At 49.9% G+C, this 22,152-nt stretch overlaps 1 protein-coding gene and 1 non-coding gene across 3 annotated transcripts; both read left to right on the forward strand.

Moving 5' to 3' along the window:
* The first annotated feature begins 3,926 nt into the window (after positions 1-3,926).
* LOC112206963 (U6 spliceosomal RNA) lies at positions 3,927-4,033 on the forward strand. The gene has a single exon (XR_002941435.1). It is a non-coding gene; the product is annotated as a U6 spliceosomal RNA (small nuclear RNA).
* A 3,379-nt stretch (positions 4,034-7,412) lies between these two features.
* IFI6 (interferon alpha inducible protein 6) lies at positions 7,413-13,460 on the forward strand. Of its 2 annotated transcripts, none has more exons than XM_016957252.3 (5): positions 7,413-7,527; positions 10,303-10,416; positions 10,994-11,071; positions 11,154-11,303; positions 13,053-13,460. In XM_016957252.3, exons 2-5 carry the CDS (start codon positions 10,335-10,337, stop codon positions 13,145-13,147), a joined length of 405 nt encoding a protein of 134 aa, XP_016812741.1. In that variant the 5' UTR covers positions 7,413-7,527; positions 10,303-10,334; the 3' UTR covers positions 13,148-13,460.
* The last annotated feature ends 8,692 nt before the right edge of the window (positions 13,461-22,152 follow it).

Here is a 22,152-nt window from a genome sequence, read left to right on the forward strand (position 1 = left end):
CTTTTTTTGTGATAGTGAATGGCTCTCACAAGATCTGATGGTTTTAAAAATGGGAGTTTCAGCCAGGCATGATGCACGCCTGTAATCCCAGCACTTTGGGAGGCCAAGGCGGGTAGATCACCTGATGTCAGGAGTTTGAGATCAGCCTGGCCAACATGGTGAAACCCCATCTCTACTAAAAATACAAAAATTAGCCATGTGTAGTGGCATGGGCCTGTAAGCCCAGCTACTCAGGGGGCTGAGGCAGGAGAATCACTTGAACCGGGAGGCAGTGATTGTACTGAGCTGAAATTGTGCCACTGCACTCCAGCCTGGGCAACAAAGTGAGAACTTGTCTCAAAAAAAAAAAAAAAAAAAGACATACAACTCAAAAGATATTGCCATAATTAGCTGAGCATGGTGGTGCCCACCTGTAGTCCCAGCTACTTGGGAGGCTGAGGTGGGAGGATCACTTGAGCCCGGGAGGTTGAGGCTACAGTGAGCTGTGATCACAACACTGAATTCCAGCCTGGGTGACAGAGCAAGACCCTGTCCCCTGCCCCTGCAAAAAAGATACTGCCACTTTACTAAAATCCTATTCAATCATTAATAGTTAGTCCCATCCATCATATTGTATGAATGTCTCCCATGGTGATGTCATTCAGGTTTGCAGGCTTCCATTCAATCTTGTCAGGTTCCAAAAGCAGGAGTGATCTCACCAAATATATATCACTCTTTCTGACATCTGGGATAACCGACCACAGACAATGTCATCTCTTGCTCTGAGCCCCTTTTGAGGTGTTAATGTAATATTGGGTTTCCCTCAATTCATAATCCATTTATTAAATTCTTTACCCTCAGCTACTATCCCTCCTTCTCTCCATTAATATCCAAAGATTTTACCTTTGGAAGGGACATTAAGATTGCCACTGTGCTGGTCTAGATTGCAGCCAGCAATACTAGTCTAGTAAGTACTCCTTAGTTCACTCCAATTTGAATAGGATAAGATAGCAAAGGTGCAGAACTTGCGGGTGATTTTTACCACCAGGCCGTATGGCTGCATTCATTGTTAACTCCAATTTTGCACAACCCACCTCCATCAGGCCTTTAGGAATTGTGACATAAAGTTTAAAAACGTAGTTCTAGTTTTTTGCTTAGGAATCATCCCTGCTGCCAGCACTTTCCAGAACTGAGGGAAACACTTATATTTACTAGTTTATTATAAGGGATACTACAAGTGGGGACTGTGATATTGTAGCTGCAGCCCTGATCCTAGGACTACATCAGGAAGAGGAGGAAAAAAAATTTTTTTGAAGTGATTTGAGGAAGAAAGAAAAACAGTTATGGACATTGTACCAGTGTACTCCTCCCTTGGCAAGAATTGAATAATCATACCAGCATCCTCCTCGCTCCCTTTTTTCCTGATCTATTGGAAAAGATGAGGAAAATCTAGTGGGTCCACTCCTTTAGTCTCCACTTGTGTTGTGTGTGAGCAACATGTAAGCCAGCCCTTCATGCTTTCATCTCCCCCTATTTTAGACAACAAATGTTTCAATTACCCACTCCACTTCTCTATCAAACTATTACTTTGAGGAGGATATCTCTCTGCCTATTATTATTATTTTATTTTAATTCCTTTTTTTTTTTTTTTTTTTTGAGACAGGGTCTTGCTCTGTCACCCAGGTTGGAGTGCAGTGGTGCAATCACAGCTCACTGTAGCCTCGACCTCCCGGGCTCAAGCGATCCTCCCATTTCAGCCTCCCAAGTAGCCGGGACTACAGGTGGGCACCACCATGCTTGGCTAATTATGGCAGTATCTTTTGAATTTTATGTCCTTTTTTTTAAGACAGGGTCTTGCTCTGTCTTGGAGTGCATGGAGTGCAATGGTGTGATCTCGGCTCACTGCAACCTCCGCCTCCTGGTTCAAGCAATCCTCCTGCCTCAGCCTCCCGAGTAGCTGGGGAGTTGTACGTACTTTTTATTTTTGTTTTTTGTTTTGTTTTGTTTTGTTTGAGACAGAGTCTCGCTCAGTCACCCAGGCTGAGTGCAGTGGCGGGATCTTGGCTCACTGCAAGCTCCGCCTCTCAGGCTCACGCCATTCTCCTGCCTCAGCCTCCTGAGTAGCTGGGACCACAGGCGCCCGCCACCACACCCGGCTAATTTTTTTGTATTTTTAGTAGAGATGGGGTTTCACCCTGTTAGCCAGGATGATCTCGATCTCCTGACCTCAACCCACCTCAGCCTCCCAAAGTGCTGGGATTATAGGCATGAGCCACCGCACCCGGCCCTGTATGTACTTTTGATGTAAGAAATTTTGGTTTTTAGAGGACGGGTTAATAGGTGCAGCAAACCACCATGGCACACATATACCTATGTAACAAACCTGCATGTTTTGCACGTGTATACCAGAAGCTACATTAAAATTTAAAAAAAAAAAAGAAAAAGAAAGAAATTTGGGTTTGAAGGCCTGGTGCAGTGGTTCATGCCTGTAATCCCAGCACTTTGGGAGGCTGAGACAGGTGGATCACTTGAGGTCAAGAGTTCAAGACCAGCCTGGCCAACATGGTGAAACCCTGTTTCTACCAAAAATACAAAAATTAGGCAGGTATGGTGGCACACGCTTGAAATCCCAGCTACTTGGGAGGCTGAGGCAGGAGGATCACATGAACCTGGGAGGTGGAGACTGCAGTGAGCCAAGATCATGCCACTGCACTCCAGCCTGGGCAACAGAACCACCATCTCAAAAAAAAAAAAAAAAAAATGGGGTTTGAAGACCAGAGGTGGACAGTGATATTGTGAAATAGATATTTGAAATAGATAACGAAGCCTCCATAAAAAACCAAAAAGACAAGGTTCCGAGAGCTTCCCAATAGCTGAACACATGGATGTTCCTGGAGGATGCTGTGCCCATTCCCCCATACCTCATTTCCTGGCATACAATTCCTAAAATCCTTGGTATCTCCAAAGTGATGCCTTTTGTGTGCTAATGATTTCTTATTTGTTTATTTTTTAGAGATGGGATCTCACTGTGTTGCCCAGGCTGGACTTGAATTTCTAGGCTCAAGCAATCTTCCCGCCTCAGCCTCTCAAATAGTTTGGACTATAGGTGTATGCCACCATGCTTTGTATACTAATGATTGACTGATGGCCAGCAGTCTCTAGGTAGCTTCAGGATGGGGCTGGTCACTGGGAAGACCAAGGCAAGGTTAGAGGGTTGGGACTTTCAGCTCCACCCACTGAAGGGGAGAGGGACTGAAAGTCAAGTTGATCACCAGTGGCCAATGGTTTAATCAATCATTCCTATGTAATGAAGCCTCCATAAAAAAGCAAAAAGACAGGGTTCCGAGAGCTTCCCAATAGCTGAACACATGGATGTTCCTGGAGGACGCTGTCCCCATTCCCCCATACCTCACCCAACACATCTCTTCATGTAGCCTTTCTAATTTCCTGTGTAGTAAACTGCTAACTGTGTTTCCCTGTGCTCTAGGAGCCTCTCTAGCACATTAATTAAACCCAAAGAAGGGATTATGGGAATCCCAACTTGCAACCAGTCGGAAGTTCCAGAAGCCCTGATTTGTGTCTTGAGGGTCAGTGTTGAGGAGTCCCTCAACCTGTAGGATCGATGCTCTCTCCAGGTAGACAGTGTCAGAATTGAATTGGAGGCTGGGCACAGTGGCCTATGCCTGTAATCCCAGCACTTTGGGAGGCTGAGGCGGGCAGATCCCTTGAGCCCAGGAGTTCGAGACCACCTGGCCAACATGGCAAAACCCCATCTTTACAAAAAATACAAAAATTACCTGGGCATGGTGGTGCACCCCTATAGTCCCAGCTACTCAGGAGGCTGAGGCAGGAGGATCACTTGAACACAGGAGGTCGAGGCTGCAGTGAGCCGTGATTGAGCCAGCCTTGGTGACACAGTGAGACCCTGTCTGAAGAAAAGAAAAAAAGTGCTCACTTCAGCAGCACATATACTAAAATTGGAATGATACAGGGAAGATTAGCATGGCCCCTGTGCAAGGATGATACACAAATTCATGAAGCGTTCCATATTTTTATTTTAATAATTAAAAAAAAAAGAATTGAGGCCAGGCAAGGTGGCTCACGCCTATAATCCCAGCACTCTGGGAGGCCGAGGTGGGCAGATCACCTGAGGTTGGGAGTTCGAGACCAGCGTGACCAACATGGAGAAACCCCGTCTCTACTAAAAATACAAAATTAGCCGGGTGTGGTGGTGCATGCCTGTAATCCCAGCTACATGGGAGGCTGAGTCAGGAGAATCGCCTGAAGCCGGGAGGCGGAGGTTGCGGTGAGCCGAGATAGTACCACTGCACTCCAGCCTGCGCCACAAGAGTGAAACTCCATCTCAAAAAAAAAAAAAAAAAAAAAAATTGAATCGGAGGACACCCAGCTGGTGTCTGCTGCTTGGGGTGTGAGAAAAAAACCCTACCCACACATCTGGTCTGTGGCGATTGTTGTGTTCATTGAGAGAATAGAAAACGGAGGCCAGGCGCGGTGGCTCCCACCTATAATCCCAGCACTTTGGGAGGCCGAGGTGGGGGGATCAAGAGGTCAAGAGATCGAGACTATCCTGGCTAACACAGTGAAACCCTGTCTCTACTAAAAATACAAAAAATTAGCCGGGCGTGGGGGTGGGCGGCTGTAGTCCCAGCTACTCAGGAGGCTGAGGCAGGAGAATGGCGTGAACCTGGGAGGTGGAGCTTGCAGTGAGCCGAGATCGTGCCACTGCACTCCAGCCTGGGCGACAGAGTGAGACTCTGTCTCAAAAGAAAAGAAAAGAAAAGAAAAGAAAAGAAAAGAAAAGAAAAGAAAAGGAAAGAAAAAGCACATTAGGACATTTTGGTTTTTTTCTTTCCTCTTAACTGTGTAGCAGGTTCAGGCCACAAAACAAGCTATGCTGCCACTTCTGATTATATGATCCTACAATGTTGCTGGATGTATCTGTGTAAAGGTGGATAACGATTCTGTAGGGAGGGAGAAAAAAGATTCTGTAGAAAGTCTCTGAAAGCCCACATAGGAGAATTACGGTTAGGAATCTTAGGATTCTGCAGTAAGGCTATGCTTACTGTGGTCCCTTTGGGAAAAGAGGCCATGATGTGTCACTGGGCCCCAGTAGTGACTACACATCTCACCACTGGGTGCCAGGTAGCTATGTATCTTAAGTTGGGTATTATCAGAAAGGTAGAGCAGCAATTCCATATGTGATGGAAGCTGGGCGCATTGGCTCATGCCTGTAATCCCAGCACTTTAAGACCTAGAGGCAGAAGGATCACTTGGAGCCAGGAGTTGGAGACTAGCATGGGCAATGTAGTGAGACCTCCGTCTCTAAAAGAAATATAAAAATTAGCTGGGTGTGGTGGCACATGCCTATAGTCCCAGATACTTGGGAGGGTGAGGTGGGAGGATTTCTTGAGCCTAGGAAGTCAAGGCTGCGGTAAGCTATGATTGTACCACTGCATTCCAGCCCAGGCAACAGAGTGAGACCCTGTCTCTAACAAACAAACCAACCAACAAAACAACAAAGAGGCCAGGCACAGCAGCTCACACCTGTAATCTCAGCACTTTGGGAGGTAGAGGTGGGTGGATCACCTGAGGTCACGAGTTCAAGACCAGCCTGGCCAACATGGCAAAACCCCATCTCTACTAAAAATACAAAAAACATTATCCAGGCATGGTGGTGCGCACCTGTAATCCCAGCTACTCGAGAGGCTGAGGCAGGAGAATCGCTTGAACCCGGGAGGCAGAGGTTGCAATAAACCAAGATCACACCACTGCACTCCAGCCTGGGGAACAGTGCAAGACTGTCTCAAAAACAAAAACAAAAATAACAAAAAACAAAGAACAAAACAAAACCAAAAATATATGATGGAAATGGTATATTCAAGGCTGAGCAAAAGGGGTCTAAAAGGCATGAGTAAATTAAATAAACAGGGAGCTCAGAGTCCTGTGGCACCCAACTCTGTTTCTCTGGGTTTTCTCTTTGACCCATATATATGGCCTCATGGAATGTTCCCAGCAACCAACAGATAATGGAGGAAAGGAGTCGAACTCAATTCACAGATAAGTCAGTATAATATTTTGGTATCAGCTGGAAACAGACCACTCTATTACAGCCCCAGTTGGGGGTGGCGCTGAATAATAGTGAATCCTCCCAGGGAGCAGAACTAGGAGCAGTATACCGTGTTGTTCCCTCTGTATGCAGAGAGAGAGAGAGAGATGGACTGAGGTACAGACATACACCAATTGCTAATAAGAGGCAAATGGCTTGGCTGGTTGGTCAAAGGCATGGATGGAACAAGATTGGAAGATTGGGAATAAGCAGGTGTGGGTTAGGGGCATAAGAATGAACTCTGAATGGGCATAAAGCACCTGGATCTCTGTGTCTCATGTTAATGCTGACCAGAGATCATCTGCTGCAGAGGAGGCTCTACAGCCCAATGGCCAGGATGTCCCATCCTGTGGATGTCAGCCAGCCTCTAAACTTAGCCTCACTATTGCCTTGCAATAGACCTATGAGTGTCCAAGGTGGTAAGGATGGGGGTTAGAAATGAGTCCAACAACTTGGGCTCCCTCTCACCAAAACTGATCTGGCAATTGCCAAAATATAGCCAATCTACCAGCAGCAGGTAGCAATATGGCAAAACTGCTCAATGAGAATAGCCAGCCATCTGGTGGCAGGTCAATTATTTCAGACCCCTTCCACTTGGGAGAAGGCAATGATTCATCCTTACTGGAATTTCTATGTTCTCCAAATAGAGGTTGCATTTCTGACCCATAGCACTTCAAGCATCACCATCCAAAGGCTTTAAAGAATGCTCAGTTCATTACCTAGGGCCAGGGGACCCATCTTGAAACTCAAGATGTATCATGATGGCCACATGAACACAGGCTTCACTGGTCTTACCATATGCCCATGACCCAGAAGCAGCCAGCCTGAGAGAACAATGGAACAAAGTGACTTAAAGTTCTGAGGGTTTATAAACAGCATATGGTATGTCACATGACTACTGTGGGATTGGAAAAAGATCATGTAAATAGAGCATTTTGCACAGACCCTGGCATGCAGCAAGTGCTCAATAAATGATAGGTGTTGTTTATTAATTGGACTGAATGGTGAAAGGCCTGTGTGCCCCCGGGGGAGCTGGTGATCAGGCTTCACTAAGCCCAGTATGGCCGTGGCTCTCATCATAGTGTGACATGCTTTGAATACCCTTAGCGGCTCCAAAAGTCCTCAGCTTGAAGTGCATTTTTCTGCCAGCAGGCAGCACACAAATGTTCCCGCTGGGCGGAGCTGGGAGAGAGGGGAAAATGAAACTCTGCAGAGTGCAGGAACTGGGAGAGAGGGGAAAATGAAACTGCAGAGTGCAGAAATAGAAACTCCGACAGGGATTGGCTGCCTAGGGTGAGACGTGGGAGGATCCGCAAGTGATGATAAAAAGCCAGCCTTCAGCCGGAGAACCGTTTACTCGCTGCTGTGCCCATCTATCAGCAGGCTCCGGGCTGAAGATTGCTTCTCTTCTCTCCTCCAAGGTAAACTCAGGAGCTATGAAGTGTGGGCATCAAGCTGCCACCCTCTGCCAGGCTGCCCGTCTGCCTGTAAATCTCATGTTCTGAGAGCCAGGAGGCCCCTTCTCCTGGGAGGCAGCACTCCTGGGTCCCTTTTAGTGCTCTGGGCTGGGACTTGTCTAAGAGGATGGGTTGGAGATTTTTAGGGAGATGGGATGCAAAACCCCAAGTGGCATGAGACCCAGCTTACAGGTGCAATATCAGCGATCTGTGGCCTTAACCCTGTCACCTCTTGGAGCCTTAATTACTTCCTCTGTAAAAGGAAGGTTAAGTTGCCTTTGCTGCTCAAAGGACTGGATGATTTTAGAAGCCTCTTTATTATAGGATCCAATGTGACAGTGAGTTCATCTTTAAGGATAGATGAAGCCATCTGGAGTGGTTGTTAAAAATGTGGGCTTGGTGGCCGGGCGTGGTGGTTCACGCCTGTAATCCCAGCACTTTGGGAGGCCGAGACCGGCGGATCACGAGGTCAGGAGATCGAGACCATCCTGGCTAACACAGTGAAACCCTGTCTCTACTAAAAATACAAAAAAAATTAGCCGGGCTTGGTGGTGGGCGCCTGTAGTCTCAGCTACTCGGGAGGCTGAGGCAGGCAGGAGAATGGCATGAACCTGGGAGGTGGAGCTTGCAGTGAGATGAGATTGCGCCACTGCACTCCAGCCTGGGCGACAGAGAAAGACTCCATCTCAAAAAAAAAAAAAAAAAAATGTGGGCTTGGGTATTAGCCAATTGTGGGTTTAAACCCTGACTTTGCCATGACCTGGCTAGGCAGCCTTGGGAATATTACTTAACCTCTCTGAGCTTCAGTTTCCTTATCTATAACATGTGGTTGATAACAATGGTACCTACTTCGTGGTGTTGTTATAGGTACAAGTGGACTGCGTGCCATAAAGTGCTAAGTACTCAATACATGAGAGGAGTTTCTTGTTTTTCTTTTTAACTTAAGAAAATAGCATTGATCTGACAAAGATCACATTAGAGGCGAGTCGGAGGGCATATGCATTTTCCAGTTTTGTGGTATAAAGGAAAGAGCATAGGTTCATGAATTCTGACTGTCTTGAATGTGTACCCATGTTGCACAATTTGCTGTGTGACCTTTATCCCTTGTGATATTGTAAAATATATTTTTTCATCCCCCAGTTCCTGGCATACAACTCCTAAAATCCTTGGAATCTTCAAAGTGATAAATATCTTTTGAGTGATAACTGTCTAATAAGTTGACTGATGGCTGGCATTTCCTCTGGGGAGGGGAGAGGGGCTGAAGGTTAAGCTGATTACCAATGGGCAGTGATTTAATCAGTCATGCCTATGTAATGAAGCCTCCATAAAAACACAAAAGGACAGGGTTTGACAAGCTTCCAGATAGCCAAATACAAGGAGGTCTCCAGTGGGTGGTGCTTCTGGAGAGGAATGGAAACTCCATGCCCTTTCTCCCATACCTTGCCCTATGCATCTCTTCATCTGGAGCATTTGTAATATCCATAAGGAACCAGTAAATGTGGCTGGGTATGGTGACTGATGCCTGTAATCTCAGCACTTGGGAGGCTGAGGCAGGCAGATTGCGTGAGTTCAGGAGTTCAAGATCAGCCTGGGCAACATGGTGAAACCCCATCTCAAAAAAAAAAAAAAAAAAATTAGTTGGGTGTGGTGGTGCATACCTGTAGTCCCAGCTACTCTGGAGGCTGAGGTGGGAGGATCACTTGAGCCTGGGAGGCGAAGGTCTCAGTGAGCTGAGATGGGGCCACTGCACTCCAGCCTGAGCAATAGAGTGAGACCCTGTCTCAAAACAACAACAAGATCAATTTTTTTTTTAAAGAAAGAAACCAGTATATGTAAGTAAAGTGTTTCCCTGAGTTCTGTGAGCTGCTCTAGCAAATTAATAAAACTGCAGGAGGGAATTGTGGGAACCCCAGTTTATAGTCAGTCAGAAACACAGGTAAAACAACCTAGGGCTTTCGATTGGCAGTCTGGGGGACTGAACCCTCAACATGTGGGATCGGCCACTATCTACCCATAGTGGTGTCAGAATTGAATTTGGGGACCCTCAGGTGGTGTTCACCAGAGGACTGATTGTTTGCTTGCTGGTGGGGAGAAACCCCCACACTTCTGCTGTCAGAAGCCTCTCGTACGGTGAGGGAAACTGAGTTTCTTTTTCCACACACCCTTCTGTGCTTTCTTTCTGAAAAAAAAATTAAGTTGATGTGTGGCGAATGTTTGGTGCCTGTAGATATTCAATGCATTGTAAGAATGAGTTTATCTTAAAAAATTTTTTAAAGCAAATTCTATGCGTCAGGCACTGTTCAAAGTGCCGGGGATACAGCGTGGAACAGTTATTAAATTAACAAGTACCCTCTGAAATAGACTCTGTTAATACCCCAATTTTAGAAATAAACAAACTGAAGCCCAGAGAAGCAAAGTACCCTAGTATCCTGCCCAAGGTCACTTGGGTACAAGGCCAAGAACAACCACAGTCATGATATTGACATCTGCGGAGCTTACCACGTGCCAAACACCGTGCGAATCCGCACAGAATCCGCACACCCACCGGTTGGGGCAGGGACATCTCTGCCACTGATGCGGAGAGGAAACGGATTCCCGAGGCTCCTGAGAGGGATCCTGGATTCCATTCACCACACCTCGCTGCTTTTTACTGATTCAGTTGGAACTGGAAGGGAAAACAACGGAGCTGATGAGCTCCAAAAATGCTCCGGGGACCATCTCCCTCTCGCCCGTTCGCAGGTCTAGTGACGGAGCCCACGCGCGGCGCCACCATGCGGCAGAAGGCGGTATCGCTTTTCTTGTGCTACCTGCTGCTCTTCACTTGCAGCGGGGTGGAGGCAGGTGAGAATGCGGGTAAGGATGCAGGTAAGGGGACAGGTAAGGGTGCAGGTAAGGATGCAAGTAAGGGTGCAGGTAAAGATGCGGGTAAGGATGCAGGTAAGGATGCGGGTAAGGATGCAGGTAAGGATGCAGGTAAGGATGTGGGTAAGGATGCAGGTAAGGGTGCAGGTAAGGGAACAGATAAGGGTGCAGGTAAGGGGACAAGTAAGGAGGCATATAAGGGTGCTGGGGGATGGGAGGAGTGTGGGATAAAGGAGAGAGTTTCAGGGTCCGGGGTGTAGAGAGTCTGGCGTGCTTCTGTAGAGACCCTGGCGTCCATTCCAATGGACAGCGCAGGGTTGGTGTCGCCAGAGTCCCAGATTCAAATCCCACTACTCTGTTCATTCCTCCATCCTACCGAAATTTACTCGATGCTAGTTCTGTGCCAGGCTCGGCGCCTAGGGGAAAGTCCCTTCCCCTCTGTGAGGCTCTCTGAGTAGGAGAGTGGTGGCCCCCGCCTCCAGGAGTGGTCCTGAGCATCAGACACAGAGTAGGGGCCCCCTGTGTCCCACCCCAACACCCCCACTACGCTTTGTCTGCTCTCCTGCAGGTAAGAAAAAGTGCTCGGAGAGCTCGGACAGCGGCTCCGGGTTCTGGAAGGCCCTGACCTTCATGGCCGTCGGAGGAGGTGGGTCTGGAGGGCGAGGATCTCGGGCAGGCGGGGCGGGCCTCTGCCGCGGACGCTCCCTCACCCGCTCCTGTTCCTCCAGGACTCGCAGTCGCCGGGCTGCCCGCGCTGGGCTTCACCGGCGCCGGCATCGCGGCCAACTCGGTGGCTGCCTCGCTGATGAGCTGGTCTGCGATCCTGAATGGGGGCGGCGTGCCCGCCGGGGGGCTAGTGGCCACGCTGCAGAGCCTCGGTGAGTGCGGGGCCTGGGCCCCTGGTGGGACGTTCTTTACTATTATTTTCATCATACATCTGGGGAAACTGAGGCACTCAGGAATTAAGTAATTTACTCAAGTAATTAAGTAGTTTACCAGGAATTAAGTGATTATTTATTTATTTTGAGACAGAGTCTGGCTGTGTCACCCAGGCAGGCTGAAGTGCAGTGGTGTGATCTTGGCTCACTGCAACCTCTGCCTCCCTGGCTCAAGCGATTTTCCTGCCACAGCCTCCCAAGTAGCTGGGATTACAGGCACACACCACCACGCCTGGCTAATTTTTGTATTTTTAGTAGAGATGGGGTTTCACCATGTTGGCCAGGCTGGCCTCAAACTCCTGACCTCAGCTGATCCGCCCGCCTCGGCGTCCCAAAGTGCTGGGATTACAGGCGTGAGTCACCGTGTCCGGCCAGAAATTAAGGAACTTACTCAAGTCTCCCTGCTAGTTTAGACCAGAGCCTAGATTCTGACCCAGTCAGTACAATGCGAGAAGCCCCATTCTCAGCCTCAAAGGCTGGGTGCCTCACTGATGCTTTGGCCAAATCACAACAAGCCTCAGTTCCCTCAGCGGTGCGTGGGGATGATCATCCTTAGTTTAACATTTTTTGAAACTGCTCAATCTCAGAGACCACAGTAACAAAGAAACGTAGTAGAGTAACTCAAATCAATCTCACACCAAACTGGTCTTGACTTGCACTTTTTGAACACCGTGGAGGGAACAGATACAGAGCTCACAGTGACTCTTCTATCGATTGATCAATCTATTGATCTATTTATTATAGATAAAGGTCAAAACAAGGTCTCACACTGCCAGGTTGGAATGCAGTGCATGATCACAGCTCACAGCAGCCTCGAACTCCCAGGTTCAAGCTATCTTCCTGCCTCAGATTCCCAAGTAGCTGGGACTATAGTCGCATACCGCCACACACTGGCTTTTTTTTTTTTTTTTTTTTTGTAGAGATGGGGTCTCATTGTGTTGTCCAGGATGGTCTTGAATTCCTGGGCTCAAGCAATCCTCCCACTTTGGCCTCCCAAAGTGTTGAGACTGCAAGCATGAGCCACTGTGCTGGCCCAGAGTGACTCATAAAAAATGGCCTTACTTCCCTCTCTCTCCTCTCTCCCCACCCACCCCCACCTCTCTCTCTCGCTCTGAGGCCTCCAAAATCCTGGAGAAAACCTGCCCCTGACAAACTTCCCTCTCTGCCTTTCTGAACCTCGCATCTTCTCTTCTCTCAATTCTGAATGGCAAAAGCCCAAAGAACCAGCCCAAAAGAAGACAGCCCTGCTCAGAGGGGGCCACACCCCTGCAATGGGAGGGGAAGAGTGTGGGCGAGCCCAGGGACACCTCTGGGCTATCAGCTAGTTGTCCTCTCACATGGCACATAGCTGTGACAAGATGAAATGATCCCTGGCTTGTGAACCCCCCACACCCACACAGGGCTCCACGAAGGTGGCTGTTAGCATGATTAATAACATGGCGTTTCCATGGCAGACATCAGGTGAAGGAGCCATTATTTTTGCCTTTTTCATCACTGAAACACATCTCTGATTTGGGATGTCAAGGCAAGGTAAAAATGGGACTCACTTTGTAGTAGTGCCATCCCCTCTCAGGGCCTCTGTTTCTCCATCTAGAAATAAGGGGTTGGACTCAACCAATGGTTTCCAGACATTTGGATTCCCAGGCCTGGCACTTGGGCCCCAGTGACTCATCTGTGTTTGCTTTACAGGGGCTGGTGGCAGCAGCGTCATCACAGGTAATATTGGTGCCCTGATGGGCTACGCCACCCACAAGTATCTCGATAGTGAGGAGGATGAGGAGTAGCCAGCAGCTCCCAGAACCTCTTCTTCCTTCTTGGCCTAACTCTTCCAGTTAGGATCTAGAACTTTGCCTTTTTTTTTTTTTTTTTTTGAGATGGGTTCTCACTATGTTGTCCAGGCTAGAGTGCAGTGGCTATTCACAGATGCGAACATAGTACACTGCAGCCTCCAACTCCTAGCCTCAAGTGATCCTCGTGTCTCAACCTCCCAAGTAGGATTACAAGCATGTGCCGACGACGCCCAGAATCCAGAACTTTGTCTATCACTCTCCCCAACAACCTAGATGTGAAAACAGAATAAACTTCACCCAGAAAACACTTTGTCCTGCTGTCAATCATGTTTGCAGTGAGAAGCCCAAAACAATCTGGCTCTGGCCTGCACCATCCACACACCCCCATTCCCATTTTCCCCTCGAGTCAACCACAGCTCCTGGAACACAACCAGTTGATTTTGTTTCTGGGCCTTAGCACATGTTGGTCTCTACCTGGATGCCTTCAGAAGCTCATCTGCCTGAAAAACTCCCTTCCATCCTTCCAGACTCAGTTCAGACATCCCCTCCTCTGGACTCCTGCCTAGCAGGTCCTCCTGTATAAATGGACAGGCTCGATTCCACAGGGTGCTTGGGGAGGCAGAACTCAGTTTGTTCTCACCGAGAGAAGCTTCCAGATACTTCTCTGATTAGGCAGAGATGGAGAAGCCAGGTCTCCGTTCTCTCAAGAAGCGCTAGTGATCACCCTCAGATGGAGAATAAAGGCCAGCCCTTCGCTCTGGGGAAAGGGCGTAACAGCAGCTTTTCGAGGGCTCGGCAAGGTCCCCCTTTCCTCATAGGACTCTGGGGATAGGGAGAACAGTTTGCATATGGAATTCACAGCCCTTCTGAATAGGAAGGAGAAGACAACCCAAGCACATAGGAAGCATTCCGTAAATGTCAGTTATGATTGATGAAGGACTTGCATAAAACAAAGAGGAAACAGCCAAGTGACAACCAGGAATTAGCTCATCTGACTTTGGAGTCAGGGTTTACTCTCTGGGGCTCACAGACCATATTCTTCCTTTCTTCCAAAGTTGGCACCAAATTAGGGTCTCTGCCCTTAGAAGCCCCCTCCACTTATTCCCCTGGACAACATCAAGCCCAGAGAGATGGGCAGCCCTGCCCCAGGATTTTAGATCTGAGGCCTCAGCAGTCCTCAGGCTGAATGACACTGGAAATGACCAGTTCTTTATGGGAGACTCCACCTTCCCCAGGATCCCTTGGGACCGGCCTGCGCGGGATAACTCCTTGCCTTCATTCTGTAAGTGATGGCAGGGGCTAAGGACACCACAGCGGATGGGACCCAGTTCCTACCTACTTGAGGCTCACGATGCACAAATGAGGACCCCACCTTTTCCTTCCCTGTCACCACCTCCCCACCCCCATCTCCTTTCACCCACCCTCACCCTTGCCAGGGACCACAATCCTTGCCAGGGACCACAATCATCCTATCTGCAAAGCCTGTGGCAGAAGGGTGAACACACACCAGAATTCACCATCGCGAGTCGAGAGATGCTCAACACACTTTTAATTAATTATTTTTCTTGAGACAGAGTCTCACTCTGCTGCGCAGGCTGGAGTGCAGTGGCGTGATCTTGGCTCACTGCAGCTTCTGCCTCCCAGGTTCAAGCGATTCTCCTGCCTCAGTCTCCCAAGTAGCTGGGATTACAGACATCTGCCACCACCCCCAGCTAATTTTTGTAGTTTTAGTACAGAAGGGGTTTCGCCACATTGGCCAAGTTAGTTTTGAACTCCTGACCTCAGGTGATCCGCCTGAGGATCACTCCCAAAGTGCTGGGATTACAGGCGTGAGCCACTGCACCTGGCCTCAATGCACTTTTAGATGCTTCCCTGGCAGCAGCCTTCAGAGAGACACATGTCTGTGTCCCCGCCCAGCTCCAGGGCTGAGTCACCTCAGACAAGTTAAGTACTCTCTTGGGGTCCCAGCTTCCTTGTTTTTGTTGTTGTTGTTTGAGACGAAGAATCTTGCTCTGTCGCCCAGGCTGGAGTGCAGTGGTGAGATCTCAGCTCACTGCAACCTCCACCTCCTGGGTTCAAGCAATTCTTGTGCCTCGGCCTCTCAAGTAGCTGGGATTATAGGTGTGCGCCACCACGCCCGGCTAATTTTTGTATTTTTAATAGAGACGAGGTTTCACCATGTTGGCTAGGCTGGTCTCGAACTCCTGACCTCAAGTGATCTGCCCACCTCGACCTCCAAAAGTGCAGGGATTACAGGCGTGATCCACTGCACTTGGCCTTCTTTGTTTTCAAAACTAGGGCTGGGGGTGTTACATATTGTGGTCTCCAGGGCTTCCTCCTCTAAAACATCTGCTGAGCCTGAAGCGCATGCTTCTGAGTCCCCTCAGCCTTGTCAGATCCTGGCTTTCTGAGGATGAATTTTATTTTTGGAAGCAGCCAAAAGCCACTCTGTAGTGCCAACTTTGGTGACTAAAGTGGGTGACGGTGCGGGGCGATACCATGTTTGGTCACAGATGAGGGTAACTAGAAACTAGCAGGGCTTGTCTCTACTAAAAATACAAAAATTAGCCGGGTGTGGTGGCGGGCGCCTGTAGTCCCAGTTACTCGGGAGGCTGAGGCAGGAGAATCACTTGAACCCAGGAGGTGGAGGTTGCAGTGAGCCAAGATCACCCCATTGCACTCCAGCCTGGGCGACAGAGTGAGACTCCGTCTCCAAAAAAAAAGAAAAAAAAAAAAAGAGTCCAAAAATAGATCCCATCTCTGACTGCCAATGTAGAGGTTCTCTGTCCTCATCACTTTTCTCTGGACCTGTTTCCCAGATTGTAAAATGGGGAAGGGAAGGAGTTGAACTCTCGTCCAGACCTAGAATGTCTTTCTCCAGTGCTCAAGTTAGGAGCGTCTTGCTCTTAAATAAAATACTTTAGGGATTTCCTTGTTCTTTAAGGGCCTTCCAGGTCCCCCATACCCTTGAATCACCACTCTCCCGGCAGGGGCTCTCACAATTTCATGGTGCTATGTGCTGATCTGACCACCAGGTGGCAGTACAGTCCTATCTTGGAATCCATCAGCCCTCATCAGCCTTTAGCAGCTCCACGATTACCAACAGCCCTCTCTGGGGCAGGCCTTACCAGGGTTAAATAGAGACGGAAATGAATAGACCTCGCCCCTGCTCAGCAGCAGGAGCTACTGAAGCTCACAAGAGTGGTCCATCAGAGAATCCCTCCAGGGCCCACCTCCTCTTCCCTTCAAGTCCTCAGTCCTACAACTTGGGGATCTCCAAACTCCTGTAGTCAGGTCTCACCTCCAGGCTCACTGCCTGCACTCCCAGACCCAAGTCACAAGGATGAAAGTTAACAAGAGGAGCATACCACACGCACTTCTTGGCTGGGCAGCAGAGGGGGATGCTGGGAACTGGGCATCACTAGATTCTGCCTGGAAAGGGGGGTCTGGGCCAGCCGAGGGTCTGGGGCAACAGTAGCTGGAGGCTGCCGAGGCAGGGGAGGCCTGTGGCTTCCTGTGAAGAACAGAGGAGCCACTTCCTTTAAGCAGATGGCTGGGGGAGGGGTGGAAGATGAGGGAGCATAGGCTTCCTGGCTCAGCGGGCAGAAAAGGGGTCCCAGGAAGGCCCCATGAACAGGTCCAGAGCAGCCTTCTCTTTCCCTCTTTCTGGGTCTCCATGGAACAGACAGCTGAGACAAGGTAAGGTCACACTTGTGAAGTTCTGTGCTGTGAAGCCACAGAAAGGATAGTCAGGTTAGGGAACAGGCTCATCTGTAGAGGCCAGTAAAGAAACGGAGCCTTGGTTATTCCAAAAAGCAAGTCCAAGCACCTACCCCCCAGTATCCAAGTCCCAGTCCCCAGCCTCAGAACCCAGTCCCAGAAATCCAGCCCCCATTTCCCCGCTCCAAGCACCAGTTCCCAGAGAAACGTCTAGTGCCAAGTCAGAAGCTGGCAGAGGCCCACTGGTTCATTATCTGTGTGAACAAATGGCATGGGCCCACAGGAGAGATTTTTTTTTTTGAGACAGGGTCTTGCTCTGTCGCCCAGGCTGGAGTGCAGTGGCACAATCACGGCTCACTGCAGCCTTGACCTCCTGGGCTCAAGTGATCCTCCCACCTTAGCCTCCCAATTGGGACCATAGGCATGGACCACCACATCCAGCTAGTTTTTTTTTTTTTTTTTTTAGATGGAGTTTTGCTCTGTCACCCAGGCTGGAGGGCAATGGTGCAATGGTGCGATCTCGGCTCACTGCAACCTCCACCTCCCGGGTTCAAGCGAGTCTCCTGCCTCAGCCTCCCGAGTAGCTGGGATTACTGGTGCGTGCCACCATGCCCGGCTAATATTTGTATGTTTAGTAGCTACGGGGTTTTGCCATGTTGGCCAGGCTGGTCTTGAACTCCTGACTTTAGGTGATCTGCCTGCCTCAGCCTGACCACAAATTCTTGATGAACCAGTAGAGCTTGCCTCCCAGCACCCACAGCTACCAGGGCACAGCGTGGTTTAACTGCTCCAGGTTCTGATCTGCAGAAGGGGTAGGGGTCTTCACTCAGCCATGATCACTATCCTTGGAACCCACCAAACTAAGCCCATTTCTCCTTCAGTCTTTCACACTTGGGCCAAAGACACCTCCAGGCATGCCGCTGCCTAGGCCAGACACCTTCCCAAAGGCTTTTCCCCCTAACTTTTCAGTGATGGCTCCTTCTGCACTCTTTGGTCTTCACTCAAATGTCACCTCCTCAGAGAAGCCCTCCCTGACCACCTACTTTAAAATTGCCTCCTTGTTTCTCTCTACCATAGTAATTGCCAACTTGTCTGCCCCTTGGAATCACCTGAGAGCTTAAAAGTGTACGGATACCTGTGTCTCACTCACGGTGTGGGAACAGCTTGCTCTACATGTCACTCTTTTAATTTTCTGTATAAAGCCAGTAAAGACATAGAGTCTTGGCAACTCCAAGAAGTAGGCCCAGGTACCCAACCCCAAGTACCCAAGTCCCAGTCCTCAGCCTCAGAGCCCAGCTCCAAACACCCAGGTCCAAAGTTTTACATATATTAACTCTTTTCATCCTTACAATAATTCTCTCGGGTGTTCTTAGGATCCGCATTTTACAGATGAAGAGATCAAGGTACAGAGAGGTTAAATAACTTCCCTAAGGCAAGCAGCTAGCAAGTGACAGGACAAGGATTTGAACCCAGAGAGTCTGCCTCTGTAGAACAGTGCCTGGCATCTAGAGGGGCTCGATAAATAATTGGCCAATGAATGAATGACTTAATCTTAACTCCCTCTGCCTCACCCACCCCCATATTCAATCCATCAACCCGCCTGCCTGAGGATTGTATCTTCTAATTATTTATTGAATCTGTTCATGTCCCACCCACAGTAGCCTCCCTCTCATCTAGCTTACTACCTTCCATGTTGGAGGGCACCTCCTAGGTGTCCCTGTGTCCACTCTTACTCCCGTGTCCACTCCTGTCTATTCTCCACACAGAGGTAGGGAGATTTTAAAACACTAAGTACCCAGTGACTGCCCACAGCACTTAGAAGAAAATTCTATTTCCTTACTATGGCCTCCAAGGTCTTAAATAATTCGCTCCCCTAAACCTCCAGAGCCTCATCTCACTCAGTTTCCTTTCCCTTATTTTCCAGCCTGCTAGCCTCATTGCCTTTGCACAAGCTCTTCCCTCTGCCTGGAACACTTGTTGCTTCAGGAGTCGGCTCGATGTAACTTCTGCGGGGACCTAAGCCCCAATCCAAATTAGACACCTGGTTATTGTAGCAGCCTGTATCTCACCGTCCCAGAATGAATCATGACTGCAATGAAAACGATGGCATGAGCATTTGTTACCATCAGGCTTCCGCCCTAGATTATGAGCTCCCTGAGGACAAGCAGAGGGTTCATCTCTCTTCATAGCCAGAACCCAGCACAGCGCCTGGCACACAGGAGGCACCCAATTACTTTGGCTGAGTGGATAGACATACATACAGACGGACGGATAAATGGCTGGAAGAGGAGTGATTGAACAAATACATTTTAAAATGCCCTGGCTGCATTTCTTAGAGCAGTTATAATGCGCGCAATTCACACGGGAGTTATTTTCACCCTTTGAGGGTCCGCACCCACCGGTGCCCCAGTCGCCTTTCCCAGGCAAGGCCACTGGGCGGGGCATCCGGGGCCGCCGGAGTGACGTAACAGCTGGGCGCGTCCGGAGCCGGCCCTCACTTCCTGATTGGCAAGCGCGGTGGCCACACCCACCGCCGCAGCCGTCGGAGTAGAGATGGTGGCAGCGATGGGCGGAGGGGGAGGCCCGGCGTTCGCGCAGACGGCGGTGGGGCGGTGGGGGCGGTGGGGCGGTGGGGCGGTGGGGGCGGTGGGGGCGGTGGGGCGGCCGCGCCGGCTTTAGGGCGTCGGGGTCTCCCGGGGCACGTTCATGAAGCCGGCGAGGTGGAGACTGGGCGCCGAGCGGTTCGCGAGGCTCGCGCGGTTCCGGGGGGCAGTGGGACGGCGGAGGGCTCGTGCGCTGCGGCTGGACCGCTCCCCGCGGCGGGCCGGGCACAGGGTGTGACCGGGCCTCCGGGCGCTCGCTGCAGCGCGTCTATTTCGGTGCCTCTGACCTCAGCGAGGAAAGTCCCAGAAACACAGCCCCACCCTCCCTCTCACCCTCCTTGACACGCTCGCCTCTTCCCCACCACCCCAAACTCAGACCCAGAGGAACTGCGGGAAACTAGGCGCCTGCAGACCTGGTTTCTTAGCCCTAACTCTGTGTGACCCAGAACAGGAGTCCATGACTTGTGGACGTTAGTCCGCTTATCTGTAAAATGAAGCGACACCTGCGTTAGATGATGCGAGGTATGAAGTACCCTGCACTAGGGGTGCTGGTGCTAGGTGCTCCAGGGTTACTAGTTTCTTCCTGATCCTGCCGCTGATGTGCTCTGTGTCTTAGAGCAATTTCACTTAACCTCGGGGGCCAGGCTTCCCCCATCCTAGGATGAGTCAATTGCCTGTCTAGTCCCAGGGTCCTGGGGGCCAGGCCTTCTTGAATCATGGAGTCAGTGGCAAGCTAAGAGCAGGCACCGCCTCCTGGTGTCGGGGCTCTTGCCTTTCTGAGCCCTCACCCTCTTCTTTCCCCATGCTCCCCACCCCCCAGCTCAGGGCCCTCCAGCCTTGTCTCTTGACTTCTCTAAGGTTCCTCTGACAAGTGAGTTTTCTCATCCTCCCTGATGGCTCGAATGAGGTTGTGCCTAAGATGGCTGGGCTCCCCAGAGGCTCTTTGAGGTTTCAGTCTGCTGAGACCTTAAAGGGCATCCCAGGACAACCTTCCTGCATGTTCCTACCAAGGTTGAGTCACTCCCCTGCACAAAACCATTCAGAGGCTCCGTATGGCCCTCAGGCCACTTGGCAAGACCCACAGGCCACAATACCAAGGTCTCTCTTCTCAGCCAAGCCCCTAGTCAGGCTATAGCCAGACTCAACTTTCAGCTGTCTTTCCTCTCTCCCAGTGACACAAACCTCTGCTGGGATCACTTCTTCCCTGAGCCATCCCCTCACACCTTTTACCTGGCTAACTCCTCATCCCTGACCATCATGGAAGAGGATGGATCCTGACCCCTAAGGTGGGTCTCAGTTCAGTTGAGGACTGGTGAGTGACTGCTGACCTCACTCAGCGCAGCCACTCGCCTCCTTGCCTCCTTCCCTCTGCCCACGTTGAACTTTCAGCTGCTTGAAAATACATGTCTCTCTCGCCTCTGAGCCTTTGCACCTGTTTTTCTCTCAGACCTAAACACTCTTCCCTTCCCTACTTAACTTGTATTTGTCCTTCAAAAAAAAAAAAATCTCAGTTTAGGGCCAGGTGTGGTGGCTCACGCCTGTAATCCCAGCATTTTGGGAAGCCAAGGTGGGCAGATCACCTGAGGTCAGGAGTTCAAGACCAGCCTGGCCAACATGGCAAAACCCCATCTGTACTAAAAATAGCAAAAATTAGCCGAGCATGGTGGCATGCACCTGTAGTCCCAGCTACTCAGGAGGCTGAGGCAGGAGAATCGCTGGAACCCAGGAGGCAGAGGTTGCAGTGAGCCGAGATTGCACTACTGCACTCCAGCCTGGGTGACAGAGCAAGACTCCATATAAAAAAAAAAAAAATCAGTTTAGAAGTCAGTTTCTCTAGGGGTTGGAGGCTGGAGTTCATGACCAGCCTCTGCAATATAGAACACACACTGTCTTGGCAGTATTTAATGTCTCCCCATTAGAATGTAAGTTATCAGTTGGCAGTGGTGGCTCACACCTGTAATGCCAGCACTTTGGGAGGCCAAGGTGAGATGATTGCTTGAGGCTAGGAGTTCAAGACCACCCCGGGCACCATAGCAAGACCCCATTTCTACTAAAAAAAAAATTTTTTTTTGAGATGGAGTTTCACTCTTGTTGCCCAGGCTGGAGTGCAATGGCGTGGTCTCGTCTCACTGCAACCTCCACCTCCCGGGTTCAAGCAATTCTTCTGCCTCAGCCTCCCAAGTAGCTGGGATTACAGGCATGCACCACCATGCCTGGCTAATTTTGTATTTTTTTTAGTAGAGATGGGGTTTCTCCATGTTGGTCAGGCTGGTCTCGAACTCCTGACCTCAGGTGATCCACCCGCCTCAGCCTCCCGAAGTGCTGGGACTACAGGCATGAGCCACCATGCCTGGCCTCTACTAAAATTTTTTTAAAATTAGCTGGGCATACCTGGCATGTACCTGTAGTTCCAGCTAATCGGGAGGCTGAGGCATGAGCATCACTTCTGCATAGGAGGTTGAGGCTGCAGTTAAGCTTAAGATCAAGCCATTGCACTCCAGCCTGGGCAACAGAGCAAGACCCTGTCTAAAAAAAAAAAAGAGAAGAGAAGAGAAGGGAGGGAAGGGGATGGGGGGGAGAGGAGACCGAGTGTGGTGGCTCACACCTGTAATCCCAACACTTTGGGAGGCCGAGGCGGGTGGATCACCTGAGGTCAGGAGTTCAAGACCAGCCTGG

Source organism: Pan troglodytes, chromosome 1 (assembly GCF_028858775.2).
Source record: "Pan troglodytes isolate AG18354 chromosome 1, NHGRI_mPanTro3-v2.0_pri, whole genome shotgun sequence".
NCBI classification, from domain to species: domain Eukaryota; kingdom Metazoa; phylum Chordata; class Mammalia; order Primates; family Hominidae; genus Pan; species Pan troglodytes.

Coding starts and splice junctions, on each gene's coding strand:
- IFI6 (XM_016957252.3), top strand. CDS start 10,335: ATGCGGCAGAAGGCGGTATCGCTTTTCTTGTGCTACCTGCTGCTCTTC. Junction 11,072..11,153: donor CTTCATGGCCGTCGGAGGAG/GTGGGTCTGGAG, acceptor CTGTTCCTCCAG/GACTCGCAGTCGCCGGGCTG. Junction 11,304..13,052: donor GGCCACGCTGCAGAGCCTCG/GTGAGTGCGGGG, acceptor TTTGCTTTACAG/GGGCTGGTGGCAGCAGCGTC.